Genomic DNA, 14,050 nt, shown 5'->3' with positions numbered 1-14,050 from the left:
TACTCTACTGGGACTAATATGGTTCTATAAGGAGCTAGTCATATCTTGTGAGATCATACAGTATTTCTAGTGAAGTCTTAACAATGTGTCAAGTCTGCAGTACTCACTCTAGTACCCTGTTTCTCTAATAACCCCCCAGCACGCTCATGAGTTCCCCGGCAGTCCTGAGTACGGCCCGGGCATGCTGAGCGAGCTGAACGAGTCGCTGCCTTCCGGCGTGGAGGTGAGCATGTTGGACGAGCTCCGCCTGGAGCTGGACCAGTCAGAGCTGAAGCAGCGGGAGCTCCAGGACAGGGTGCGCCTGATGGGGGAGGAGGGTGCTGAGCTCAAAGGCGTGGTGGTGGAGCTCCAGAGGCAGCTGGATGTGTCGCTGACCGCACAGGAGGAACAGCAGGGTATGCAAGGGACCCTGAAAGCCCTGGAGAGGCGTGAGGAGGCCTTGTCCCACGAGCTGGAGACCCTGAGGGCTGGGGAGAGGGCCAGGGAAGCAGAACAGCGCCACCTCCAGGAGAAGCTGGTGGCCGCAGAGGGGAAGAACGTAGAACTAATGGCCAAGCTGGACGGTGTGTTGGATGAGAAGGGCCAGCAGGTGACCAGCTATTTTGACTCAGCACAGAAGATCCACGAGCTGCTGGACAGACTGAAGGAGGCAGAGGGGGGGAAGATAGAGGCTCTGGCAGAGGGAGAGGATAGGAGGCGGCAGGCCGAGAAGCTGGCAAATGAGCTAAGGGTCAAGGAGGTGGCAGCAAAGGAGGATGAGGCCAAGCTGGAGGCGCTGTCAAAGTCTGCTGCAGAGGAGAAGTCTAAGTTCGCAGAGTGTGCAGAGGAGCAGTGTATAGCCATTGACAAGCTGCAGGGGGCATTGACTTTGAGGGAGAAGGAGGCCAGCAACCTGCAGAGGCAGCTGCATGACCTCCAGAGTGCTCTGGAAGAAAGGGAGATACAGGCCGAGGAGGCCAGGGACAGGGCGCAGGAAGAGAAAGAGGAGATCCAGGGAAGCATGGGCAATCTGAAAGAAGCCTTGGAGGTGGAACTCCTCTACCTGAAGAAGCAGTTGAAGACCAGAGAGGCGGAGCTGCTCTCCAGCACCCAGAAGCTCCAGCACCTGGAGGTCCAGAGCCATAGCCTGACCACAGAGCGCGATGGCCTGAGCACCAACCTCTCAGAACTGGAGTCCAGCGTCAGGGAGCAAGCCAATAGGATCGAGGAGTACAAGACCCAGTGCACCAACCTGATGGAGCTGAACGGGAAGTTGCTGGGCACAGTGAAGAGGAATGAGGAGCTGAAGAAGGAGCTGGCAGAAAGCCGGGTAGCCCTTGAGGGTGAGGTGGCTGCTCTGAGGGCCTCTGACAAGCAGTTGAGGAGCCAGCTGGACGACGCCAAAGTGACTGTGGATGAGAAGGACAGGAGGCTGCGTGAGGAGAACCGGGCCTTGGACGAGAGTCTGCAGAGGGCAGCCATGGCTGCCGAGGTGTCAGACGCCGCCGGCAAACGGCTGGAGCAGGAGAACCTAGGCCTGAGGGAGGAGCAGGCCACAGTGAGGGCGGCCCTGAGCTCCATGCAGGATGAGCTGAAGGCCATCCATGGGCAGATCGGAGAGCTGGAGAAGAGCTTGGGTCGGTCCCGCCGGAGTGAGGCCAGCCTGCAGGAGCAGCTCAAAGACCGGCAGGCACAGCTCGAGAACAAGGAGAAGGGCTGTGTAGAGCTCCAGGCCAGGGTGGAGGCCCTAGAGGCCAGGGGTAGGGCACTGGAGAAGGCTAAGACAGATGCAGAAAAGGCCTGCGCCAAAAAGACAAAGCTGATAGAGAGGGTCACCACCGAGAAGCAAACGGTGGAGAGAACCCAGCTAGTGAGGAGCTCTGCCCAGGCCAAGGAGAGCCAGGAGATAACCGCCAAAATGACCATGGTAGAGGGCCAGCTGGAGGTGAACATGAAGGAAGTGACCAGGCTCCAGGCAGAAGTGTTGGATCTGAGGGTGCAGCTGAACACCTCTGCGGAGGACAGGATGAGGAGCCAGGCCCAGCTGGAGGTGACGGAGGCCCAGAGAGACGAACTCAGGACCCTAACGGAGCAGCTTAAAGCCCAGACCGAGGCACTCAACCAGAGGCACGTAGCCGAGCTCCTGCAGTGCAATGAGAGGGAAGAGGCACTGAGCAGGGAGCGTGACCGGGTGGAGGCAGCCACCAGGGCAGAATTGGCTGCCGCTGAGGCCTCCGCTAGAGGAGAGCTGGCCACACTCAAGACCCAGAACGAGAGGCTGGCCATGGAGAATGCTGAGACACGCGAGAGCCTCCACCGGGCCAATACAGAGATGGCAGAGCTTGGGATGACCATATGTAGACTGACGGCAGAAAGGGAGGAGGCCAAGGAAGGCTGGGCGGGGGAGGCAGGCAGGATAGGGGAGCTAGAAGAGCGGACGTCCAGGGAGGTGGAGCGGCAGGAGGCTTGCATGGCCGCCCTTCGCCAGGAGAACGCCAGCCTGAGAGAGGAGCTGAGGATGATGGAGAACCTTCCGGCAGCCATGCTGGAACTCCAGGAGAAGCTGGAGAAGGCGGAGGGCCAGGTGAGGAGCCTCAAAGACTCAAGTCGGGAGGAGATGGAGGCGGTCAAATTCCAGATGAGCTCCGAGAGCATGAATCATCAGAACCAGATCAAGGTGAGTTTGACTGGAGTTCTGTGAAAAGCGTGTGCCTTGGGGGAATCCCGGACAGGAGCAAAATCATAGCATTACGGCAGCACATGAAAGGGCAGTTTATGGTGTATTTCCACCCAGTGTTTACCCAAAAGTCTCAGACTTTTCTGTTTCCATCTGCGGGGGTCAGCACCCGTGTCTCACTGGGCCATGACTCAGACGGACCTGCTCTAACTTGGGGCCAAAGCCAGGTCACTGGTACTTTTCAGCTGACATTTAAATTACAATGTCTGACTGTGGACTTCAACACCCAGCGGAGGATGTTGATTCTGCTCTTCACAAATCCTCACTGTCAGCCCTAGCTACGGAGACACAATTTCCCTAGTATATCATAAGGGTGTAAACAGTTAATGATTACTTGGCACCATTAGAACACCTGTGTGTTTTACTCTCCATTAGAACACCTGTGTGTTTTACTCTCCATTAGAACACCTGTGTGTTTTACTCTCCATTAGAACACCTGTGTGTTTTACTCTCTATTAGAACGCCTGTGTGTTTTACTCTCCATTAGAACGCCTGTGTGTTTTACTCTCTATTAGAACACCTGCGTGTTTTACTCTTCATTAGAACACCTGCGTGTTTTACTCTCCATTAGAACGCCTGTGTGTTTTACTCTCCATTAGAACACCTGTGTGTTTTACTCTCCATTAGAACGCCTGTGTGTTTTACTCTCCATTAGAACGCCTGTGTGTTTTACTCTCTATTAGAACACCTGTGTGTTTTACTCTCCATTAGAACGCCTGTGTGTTTTACTCTCCATTAGAACACCTGTGTGTTTTACTCTCCATTAGAACGCCTGTGTGTTTTACTCTCCATTAGAACGCCTGTGTGTTTTACTCTCTATTAGAACACCTGTGTGTTTTACTCTTCATTAGAACACCTGCGTGTTTTACTCTCCATTAGAACGCCTGTGTGTTTTACTCTCCATTAGAACACCTGTGTGTTTTACTCTCCATTAGAACGCCTGTGTGTTTTACTCTCCATTAGAACACCTGTGTGTTTTACTCTCCATTAGAACACCCGTGTGTTTTACTGTCCATTAGAACACCTGTGTGTTTTACTCTCCATTAGAACACCTGTGTGTTTTACTCTCCATTAGGACACCTGTGTGTTTTACTCTACATTAGAACACCTGTGTGTTTTACTCTCCATTAGAACACCTGTGTGTTTTACTCTCCATTAGAACACCTGTGTGTTTTACTCTCCATTAGAACACCTATGTGTTTTACTCTTCATTTGAACACCTGTGTGTTTTACTCTCTATCAATCCAGAGTGTGAATGATGAGCTGGGGAAACTGAGAGTCCAGCTGCCAAAAGAGCAGGAAAAGGTGTCCGGTCTGGAGGCCAAAGTCTCAGAGTTAGAGGTCTGTATCTTCACCTCTTCGCATTATTCACATACAGTGCATTCAGAAAGTATTCAGACCCCTTGTATTTTTCCAAATTTTGTTACAATACAGCCTTATTCTAAAATATATTAAATTGTTTTTTCTTCTTCATCAATCTACACACAATACCTCATAATGACAAAGAAAACACAGGTTTCAATAAATTGTTGCAAATTTACAATAAAAAACAACTGAAATTATCACATTTACATAAGTATTACTCAGTACTTTGTTGAAGCACCTTTGGCAGTGATTACAGTCTTCAGTCTTCTTGGGTATGACGCTACGAGCTTGGCACACCTGTATTTGGGGAGTTTCTCCCATTCTTCTCTGCAGATCATGTCAAGCTCTGTCAGGTTGAATGGGGAGCATCACTGCACAGCTATTTTCAGGTCTCTCCAGTTATGTTTGACCTGGTTCATGTCCAGGCTCTGGCTGGGCCACTCAAGGACATTCAGAGACTTGTCCCGAAGCCACTCCTTGGTTGTCTTGGCTGTGTGCTTAGGGTTGTTGTTCTGTTGGAAGGTGAACCTTCGCCCCAGTCTGAGGTCCTGAACAAAACATCCCCATAGCATGATGCTGCCACCACCATGCTTCACTGTAGGGATGGTGCCAGGTTTCCTCCAGACGTGACGCTGGTCTGAGAGTCTTTAGGTGTCTTTTGGCAATCTCCAAGTGGGCTGTCATGTGCCTTTTACTGAGGAGTGGCTTCCGGCTGGCCACTCTACAATAAAGGCCTGATTGGCGAAGTGCTGCTTCCTTCTGGAAGGTTCTCCCATCTCCACAGAGGAACTTTGGAGCTCTGTCTGAGTGACCATCGGGTTCTTGGTCACCTCCCTGACCAAGGCCCTTCTCCCCCGATTGCTCAGTTTGGCTGGGCGGCCAGCTCTAGGAAGAGTCTTTGTGGTTGCAAACTTCTTCCATTTAAGAATGATGGAGGCCACTGTGTTCTTGAGGACCTTCAATGCTGCAGACATTTTTTGTTACTCTTCCCCAGATCTGTGCCTCGACACAATCCTGTCTCGGGGCTCTACGGACAATTCCTTCGACCTCATGGCTTGGTTTTTGCTCTGACATGCACTGTCAACTGTGGGATCTTATATAGACAGGTGTGTGTCTTTCCAAATCATGTCCAATCAATTGAATTTAGCACAGGTGGACTCCAATCAAGTTGTAGAAACATCTCAAGGATGATCAATGGAAACAGGATGCACCTGAGCTCAATTTCAAATCTAGTAGCAAAGGGTCTGAATACTTATGTATAGAAGGAAGGTATTTCTGTTCTTTATTTGTAATCCATTTGCAAAAATTTCTTAACCTGTTTTCGCTTTGTCAATAGGGGGTATCGTGATGATTTTTTCCTTAATTAATCAATTTTAGAATAATGCTGTAACATAACAAAATGTGGGAAAAGTCAAAGGGTCTGAATACTTTCCGAATGCACTGTATGACAAGAGTGCAATATAACAGACAGTCTCCAATCCCTTGTCTTGTAATGTCTTTTGTCTGTAATGTCTTTTGTCTGTAATGTAAATTTTGTTATATGCCGGAACCCAGTAAGACTAGCTGTTGCCATTGGCGTCACCATGGGGATCCTAATAAATCACAATCGAGATACATACAGTAAAACACTTTGGGAAACACTGGCAGAGAAAAAAATGATTGGCTACATGGCATGTCTGTTCAGCACTGTCATTAGACTCAATTGAAATAGCTGACATTGAAATAGCTGAAAGCAAAGAATCAGTAAGATTCATAAGAATCTTAAGAATTCATAAGATTATCATATAATTGGGTGGATGACAAAGTCAGATGTGCACACGTCCAGCCTGTCTGCTCTGGCGTATGTTTTTACGTTTTCATTAGAGATGCCTAGGAATACATATGAGGGAGGGCAAAGAAATGAATATGAAAGAAGAGCAGGCCTGTACACACTTGACCGGGTTAATTAATACGAAACAGATTAGAGTTCGGTGTTCATCAGCCGAGTATGATAAAACAGAGAGCAGAGTGGTCTTAATCTCCTTCCTGTCCTTGCCTAGACAGGATGTGACACGTTGTAATTCATCTGCCTGTACTGTGCTATGATAATCTGAGTGAAGGAGAGAGATAGGCTGTTCATTTACAAAGCATCGCTCCTCTGTAGACTTCTTAAACCTTGGTCTGTATTAATTTATCAACCGATCAAACATCTGTTTCTGAAAGTTTGTTGGTTCTATTTTTATAACTACTGCATGTTATGATTATGTTTGATGAAGGGGGTGAATGAGGAGTACTCACGGCTGATTGGAGAGAAGGATGCTCACATCACAAAGTCCGAAGCAGCCATTTGTCAGAGTGAGGGAGAGATTCAGCACCTAAGAGACTCTGTCACCAGGTAAGGCTATAACCCCGGCATTTACCTATTATACCCCACACAGAAAACAACCTTTCCATTTAGATGAGCTAAGTAGCCCGTCTTAAGATATTTTTAAACGCATCGTACAGAATCGACAAGACAATTATGTCTGCTATTCTCTTATGTAAGTGCATGAGTCAAAGATTATGTCCCTGATTGAGTCTGTAATACCAACATGTTTCAAGCAGACCACCATAGTCCCTGCGCACAAGAACACAAAGGCAACCTGCCTAAATGACTACAGACCTGTAGCACTCACATCAGTAGCCATGAAGTGCTTTGAAAGGCTGGTAATGGCTCACATCAACACCATTATCCCAGAGACCATAGACCCACTCCAATTTGCATACCGTCCAAACAGATCCACAGATGATGCAATCTCTATTGCACTCCACACTGCCCTGGACAAAAGGAGCACCTATGTGAGAATGCTATTCATTGACTACAGCTCAGCATTCAACACCATAGTACCCTCAAAGCTCATCACTAAGCTAAGGATCCTGCGACGAAACACCTCCCTCTGCAACTGGATCCTGGATCCTGACGGGCCGCCCCCAGGTGGTGAGGGTAGGTAGCAACACATCTGCAACGCTGATCCTAAACACTGGAGCTCCCCAGGTGTGCGTGCTCAGTCCCCTCCTGTACTCCCTGTTCACCCACGACTGCATGGCCAGGCACGACTCCAACACCATCATTAAGTTTGCAGATGACATAACAGTGGTAGGCCTGATCACCGACAACGACAAGACAGCCTATAGGGAGAAGGTCAGAGACCTGGCCGGGTGGTGCAAGAATAAAAGCCTACCCCTCAACGTAACCTAGACTAAGGAGATGATTGTGGACTACAGGAAAAGGAGGACTGAGTACACCCGGGGCTGTAGTGGAGCAGGTTGAGTGTCCACATCACCAACAAACTAGAATGGTCCGAACACACCAAGACAGTTGTGAAGAGGGCACGACAAAGCCTATTCCCCCTCAGGAAACTAAAAAGATTTGACATGGGTCCTGAGATCCTCAAAAGGTTCTACAGCTGAAACATCGAGACCATCTGGTTGCATCACTGCCTGGTACGGCTCGGCCTCCGACTGCAAGGCACTACAGAGGGTAGTGTGAACGGCCCAGTACATCACTGGAGCTAAGCAGCCTGCCATCCAGGACCTCTACACCAGGCGGTGTCAGAGGACGGCCCTAAAAATTGTCAAAGACCCCAGCCACCCCAGTCATAGACTGTTCTCACTACTACTGCATGGCAAGCGGTACCGGAGTGCCAAGTCTAGGACAAAAAGGCTTCTCAACAGTTTTTACCCCCAAGCCATAAGACTCTTGAACAGGTAATCAAATGGCTACCCAGACTATTTGCATTGTGACCCTCCCCCCAACCCCTCTTTTACGCTGCTGCTACTTTCTGTTTATCATATATGCACAGTCACTTTAACTATACATTCATGTACATATGTACATACTACATCAATTGGCCCGACCAACCAGTGCTCCCGCACATTGGCTAACCGGGCTATTTGCATTGTGTCCCGCTACCCGCCAACCCCTCTTTACGCTACTGCTACTCAATGTTCATCATATATGCAAGGTCACTTTAACCATATCTACATGTACATACTACCTCAATCAGCCCGACCAACCGGTGTCTGTATGTAGCCTTGCTACTTTTATAGCCTCGCTACTTTTATAGCCTCGCTACTTTTATAGCCTCGCTACTGTTATTTTTCACTGTTTTTTTACTGTTGTTTTTATTTCTTTACCTACCTATTGTTCACCTAATACCTTTTTTGCACTATTGGTTAGAGCCTGTAAGTAAGCATTTCACTGTAAGGTCTACTACACCTGTTGTATTCGGCATTTCACTGTAAGGTCTACTACACCTGTTGTATTCGGCATTTCACTGTGAGGTCTACTACACCTGTTGTATTCAGCATTTCACTGTAAGGTCTACTACACCTGTTGTATTCGGCATTTCACTGTGAGGTCTACTACACCTGTTGTATTCAGCATTTTACTGTGAGGTCTACTACACCTGTTGTATTCGGCATTTCACTGTGAGGTCTACTACACCTGTTGTATTCAGCATTTCACTGTGAGGTCTACTACATCTGTTGTATTCAGCATTTCACTGTGAGGTCTACTACACCTGTTGTATTCAGCATTTCACTGTGAGGTCTACTACACCTGTTGTATTCAGCATTTCACTGTGAGGTCTACTACACCTGTTGTATTCGGCATTTCACTGTAAGGTCTACTACACCTGTTGTATTCAGCATTTCACTGTGAGGTCTACTACACCTGTTGTATTCAGCATTTCACTGTGAGGTCTACTACACCTGTTGTATTCAGCATTTCACTGTGAGGTCTACTACACCTGTTGTATTCGGCATTTCACTGTAAGGTCTACTACACCTGTTGTATTCAGCATTTCACTGTAAGGTCTACTACACCTGTTGTATTCAGCATTTCACTGTAAGGTCTACTACACCTGTTGTATTCAGCATTTCACTGTAAAGTTTACACCTGTTGTATTCAGCATTTCACTGTAAGGTCTACTACATCTGTTGTATTCGGCGCACGTGAGAAATAAACTCTGATTTGATTTTATACAGTCAACACCATGTAATCGTACACACTCCTTCTTCCATTCACTTAAAGTAACTGTCCAGTATTTCCAGATTTCTATGAAATATGGCCTATAATTAATTTAAAGTTGTTATTACTAAGTATGTTAAAAAGCAGCTTTCATGTGTTGGAAATATGTGGGAGTACCTCAACAACAAAATGGGGTGGGCGTATACCAGTCATTAAAATATTCATGGAAGTAGACCGCTGATTGGCCAGCTCAGCCAACAAGCCAACATGACATCATGCTCTATGAGGAAATAGCAAGCATTTTTTAAACAATCTTTTTGAGATACAAGTTTGAGGTGGGGTTTTTGAAGTGTTTTTTCTCCAATTTATGTTTTGGCCACATATACTAGTATAGGACAAGTCAACAACATTATTTGGGGTGAGTTAACAGAATATTAACTTGTACAAATATTTAGTGGACAGTTAAAGCCAATTTATGCTTACTCCAGAAATGCGATCCGGAGGCTCTGTACAGAGAGTGTGATGCAATTGCGGAGCCTCCGGAGGCTTGCGAAGGCCAAATCGAGCTAGCGCCGCACTGCGAAGGGCTCCGTATAGCTCCGCATTGACATGATTGGTTGATGGTAGGTGGGGGCAGGAGGTCCTGTATAAATACAATCAAACTTCCTTGACAACTTCCTTCACAGCAGCTCGACTCTGCTCCGCGATGCGCAAGAAGTATGAATGCTCTGACTTCTGTGGAGTCCTCATTGCAGTAAATGCTGTACGGCAACTTTAGATGTCGGATTGACCATGCAGAGCCTTGTACTTTAATATTTTTCTCTCCCTTATCTTTCTGTCATTTAGTGCTGAGGAGGCTCTCTCAACGGTCCAGGCGGTGTGTGAGGAGCTAAAGCAGAAACTGGAGCAGGCCGAGGTGGACAAACGTAGTTATTACCTTAGGACGACCGCAGAGATCGACGACCTATACCGAACCAAGAGCACCCTGGAGGAGCGCCTCATCGAACTTATCAAGTACGACCTAGTCCCTCCTCTGCACTATCCTGAGCGCGGGAAGAAAAAGACAAAGCGACAGCTGAAACTTTGATCTGTAGATCTAAGACAGGCTTTTGTTTAGAAACTGGAAAGGGTGTTGTTGTTTTCTGCCTTCGTTTGGGTGATCAGATAGCAAGGTCTGGTTCTACCCTCTTGGCTGAGTCCTGTGGGGAGTGTTTCTTCTGAGGATGCTCTCCCATAGCGAGCACAGTATGGGTCTTTGTAATGCCATCTCACCACTGACAGTCTCATCTGATGAAAAGGAGGGAGGGAGGGATCTGATGAAAAGGAGGGAGAGAGGGATCTGACAAAGGAGGGAGGGATCTGACATAAAGGAGGGAGGGAGGGATCTGATGAAAAGGAGGGAGAGAGGGATCTGACGTAAAGGAGGGAGGGAGGGATCTGATGAAAAGGAGGGAGAGAGGGATCTAATGAAAATAATGGAGAGAGGGATCTGACAAAGGAGGGAGGGATCTGACATAAAGGAGGGAGAGAGGGATCTGATGAAAAGGAGGGAGAGAGGGATCTGACATAAAGGAGGGAGAGATCTGACATAAAGGAGGGAGGGAGGGAGGGATCTGACATAAAGGAGGGAGAGAGAGATCTGATGAAAAGGAGGGAGAGAGGGATCTGACATAAAGGAGGGAGGGATCTGACAAAGGAGGGAGGGAGGGATCTGACATAAAGGAGGGAGAGAGGGATCTGACATAAAGGAGGGAGAGAGGGATCTGATGAAAAGGAGGGAGAGAGGGATCTGACATAAAGGAGGGAGAGAGGGATCTGATGAAAAGGAGGGAGAGAGGGATCTGACATAAAGGAGGGAGAAAGGGATCTGACATAAAGGAGGGAGAGAGGGATCTGACGAAAAGGAGGGAGAGAGGGATCTGACGAAAAGGAGGGAGAGAGGGATCTGATGAAAAGGAGGGAGAGAGGGATCTGATGAAAAGGAGGGAGAGAGGGATCTGACATAAAGGAGGGAGGGATCTGACATAAAGGAGGGAGGGAGGGATCTGATGAAAAGGAGGGAGAGAGGGATCTGACATAAAGGAGGGAGAAAGGGATCTGATGAAAAGGAGGGAGAGAGGGATCTGACATAAAGGAGGGAGGGATCTGACATAAAGGAGGGAGGGAGGGATCTGATGAAAAGGAGGGAGGGAGGGATCTGACATAAAGGAGGGAGGGATCTGACATAAAGAAGGGAGAGAGGGATCTGACATAAAGGAGGGAGGAAGGGATCTGACATAAAGGAGGGAGAGAGGGATCTGACATAATGGAGGGAGGAAGGGATCTGACATGAAGGAGGGAGAGAGGGATCTGATGAAAAGGAGGGAGGGAGGGATCTGACATAAAGGAGGGAGAGAGGGATCTGATGAAAGGAGGGATCTTTGCCTAGGAGTAGTCCATTCGGAATTCAGAAAGAATCCCAAGATATCAAGGAAGAAGACAGCGAGAGGGGGATATCAGGGAGGAAGACAGGAAGAGGGGGATATCAGGGTGGAAGACAGCGAGGGGGGATATCAAGAAGGAAGACAGTGAGAGGGGATATCAGGGAGGAAGACAGAGAGGGGGATATCAGGGAGGAAGACAGCGAGGGGGGATATCAAGAAGGAAGACAGTGAGAGGGGATATCAGGGAGGAAGACAGCGAGGGGGATATCAGGGAGGAAGACAGTGAGGGGGATATCAAGGAGGAAGACAGTGAGGGGGATATCAGGGAGGAAGACAGTGAGAGGGGGATATCAAGGAGGAAGACAGTGAGGGGGATATCAGGGAGGAAGACAGCGAGGGGGGATATCAAGGAGGAAGACAGTGAGGGGGATATCAGGGAGGAAGACAGCGAGGGGGATATCAAGAAGGAAGACAGTGAGAGGGGATATCAGGGAGGAAGACAGAGAGGGGGATATCAAGGAGGAAGACAGTGAGAGGGGATATCAAGAAGGAAGACAGTGAGAGGGGATATCAGGGAGGAAGACAGAGAGGGGAATATCAAGGAGGAAGACAGTGAGGGGGATATCAGGGAGGAAGACAGTGAGGGGGATATCAAGGAGGAAGACAGCCAGGGGGGGATATCAAGGAGGAAGACAGCGAGGGGGATATCAAGGAGGAAGACAGTGAAAGGGGATATCAAGGAGGAAGACAGTGAGGGGGGATATCAAGGAGGAAGACAGCGAGAGGGGGATATCAAGGAGGAAGACAGCGAGGGGGATATCAATGAGGAAGACAGTGAGAGGGGATATCAAGGAGGAAGACAGTGAGGGGGGATATCAAGGAGGAAGACAGTGAGGGGGGATATCAAGGAGGAAGACAGTGAGAGGGGGATATCAAGGAGGAAGACAGCGAGAGGGGGATATCAAGGAGGAAGACAGCGAGGGGGGATATCAAGGAGGAAGACAGTGAGAGGGGATATCAAGGAGGAAGACAATGAGGGGGGATATCAAGGAGGAAGACAGTGAGGGGGATATCAAGGAGGAAGACAGTGAGAGGGGGATATCAAGGAGGAAGACAGCGAGGGGGGATATCAAGGAGGAAGACAGCGAGGGGGGATATCAAGGAGGAAGACAGCGAGAGGAGGATATCAAGGAGGAAGACAGCGAGGGGGGATATCAAGGAGGAAGACAGTGAGGGGGGATATCAAGGAGGAAGACAGCGAGAGGAGGATATCAAGGAGGAAGACAGCGAGGGGGGATATCAAGGAGGAAGACAGTGAGAGGGGGATATCAAGGAGGAAGACAGTGAGAGGGGATATCAAGGAGGAAGACTGCGAGAGGGGGATATCAAGGAGGAAGACAGCAAGAGGGGGATAACAAGGAGGAAGACAGCGAGAGGGGGATATCAAGGAGGAAGACAGTGAGAGGGGGATATCAAGGAGGAAGACAGCGAGGGGGGATATTAAGAGGGAACAGAAAGCGACAGCTCTCGTCTGCTTATGAATTTTCAGTTTTTTTGGCAGGCATTGCTCTCTCGCTCTTTCTCTCTTTTTCTGTGTCTGGGTGTGTCTCTCTTTCGCTCTCTCTCTCTCTGTGTCTGTGTCTATGTGTCTCTCTCTCTATGTGTGTGTGTGTATGTGTGTGTGTGTGTCTCCCCTATTTGCATAGCTCTCATCCCCTGTAGGGCATAAAACACAATGCCAGCTCCCCTGGGGTGTCCTTATTTAACCACAATCTTTTTTGTTTGTCTTAATTTACTCCTACATTGTTTTATATTCCAACTGCTCATTGGCAGAGAGACGTACAGTACATCAGAACAGGGGGTCGTTGGAAGTGCATGTAAAATTAGATTAGGACAATATAACCAGAATAGCATGAATAATGATTTTGTTGACTTTATTGAGCTCATTTTTACAGGGACAGTACACATGAATCGACGTTTCAGGGAAAGTGATGGTTTTAGCTCGTTTTCAACCGCAGTCCTTGGGGATGTTAGAGAGTCCATGAGCAGGTGGACACTAAGTTTAGTCCTCAAATACCCACAAATCACAAAAATGTATGATTCACTGATTACAAAGAAACCATGCCTAAAGAAACCTCACTGAGCAGACAATATCCTGATTTTGAAGAGGGGAACAACCAGACTGATGTAACCTGCCCTCTAAAGGCATCCGCATGCTTCCCAGCCGGAAGACTTTGTGCAAATATTATGACAACATTTTGTGATGTTTTTGTTAGTTTTGGATTTACTTACGTTTTTTTCCGGTTGTTCGGGCACACATTTTTTTCTTGAGGCAAACCGAAGTTGGTAGCCAAAGTCGACGCCCCTACATCGGTGATTGGTCAACAGTAGGGATTCTTCAGTAAAGTTTTTGTTGTCATTCAACGAGAGACGACTCGTTTTCATGCACATTTAGTCATTGAGAAATACTGTTCCAAACATCTTAGTTAGATGTAAAATCACGTGACTAAGATCTTCTCGTCCAAAACGTCAAAGTTAATATCAGATTTCTTAAAT

At 48.1% G+C, this 14,050-nt stretch overlaps 1 protein-coding gene across 2 annotated transcripts in view; it reads left to right on the top strand.

Moving 5' to 3' along the window:
- The window catches only part of LOC110485093 (FYVE and coiled-coil domain-containing protein 1), a 44,689-nt gene that overhangs the window by 15,202 nt on the left and 15,437 nt on the right, over window positions 1-14,050 (top strand). For both annotated transcript variants that reach the window (XM_021556168.2, XM_021556221.2), the window contains exons 8-11: window positions 140-2,656; window positions 3,965-4,057; window positions 6,337-6,455; window positions 9,918-10,085. In XM_021556168.2, coding sequence (XP_021411843.2) covers window positions 140-2,656; window positions 3,965-4,057; window positions 6,337-6,455; window positions 9,918-10,085 — 2,897 coding nt within the window. The remainder of the gene's footprint in view (window positions 1-139; window positions 2,657-3,964; window positions 4,058-6,336; window positions 6,456-9,917; window positions 10,086-14,050) is intronic.

Source organism: Oncorhynchus mykiss, chromosome 1, assembly GCF_013265735.2.
Source record: "Oncorhynchus mykiss isolate Arlee chromosome 1, USDA_OmykA_1.1, whole genome shotgun sequence".
Classification (NCBI taxonomy): domain Eukaryota; kingdom Metazoa; phylum Chordata; class Actinopteri; order Salmoniformes; family Salmonidae; genus Oncorhynchus; species Oncorhynchus mykiss.
The sequence above is the reverse complement of the archived record's forward strand: the minus strand, read 5'-3'. Positions and strand labels throughout refer to the sequence as shown.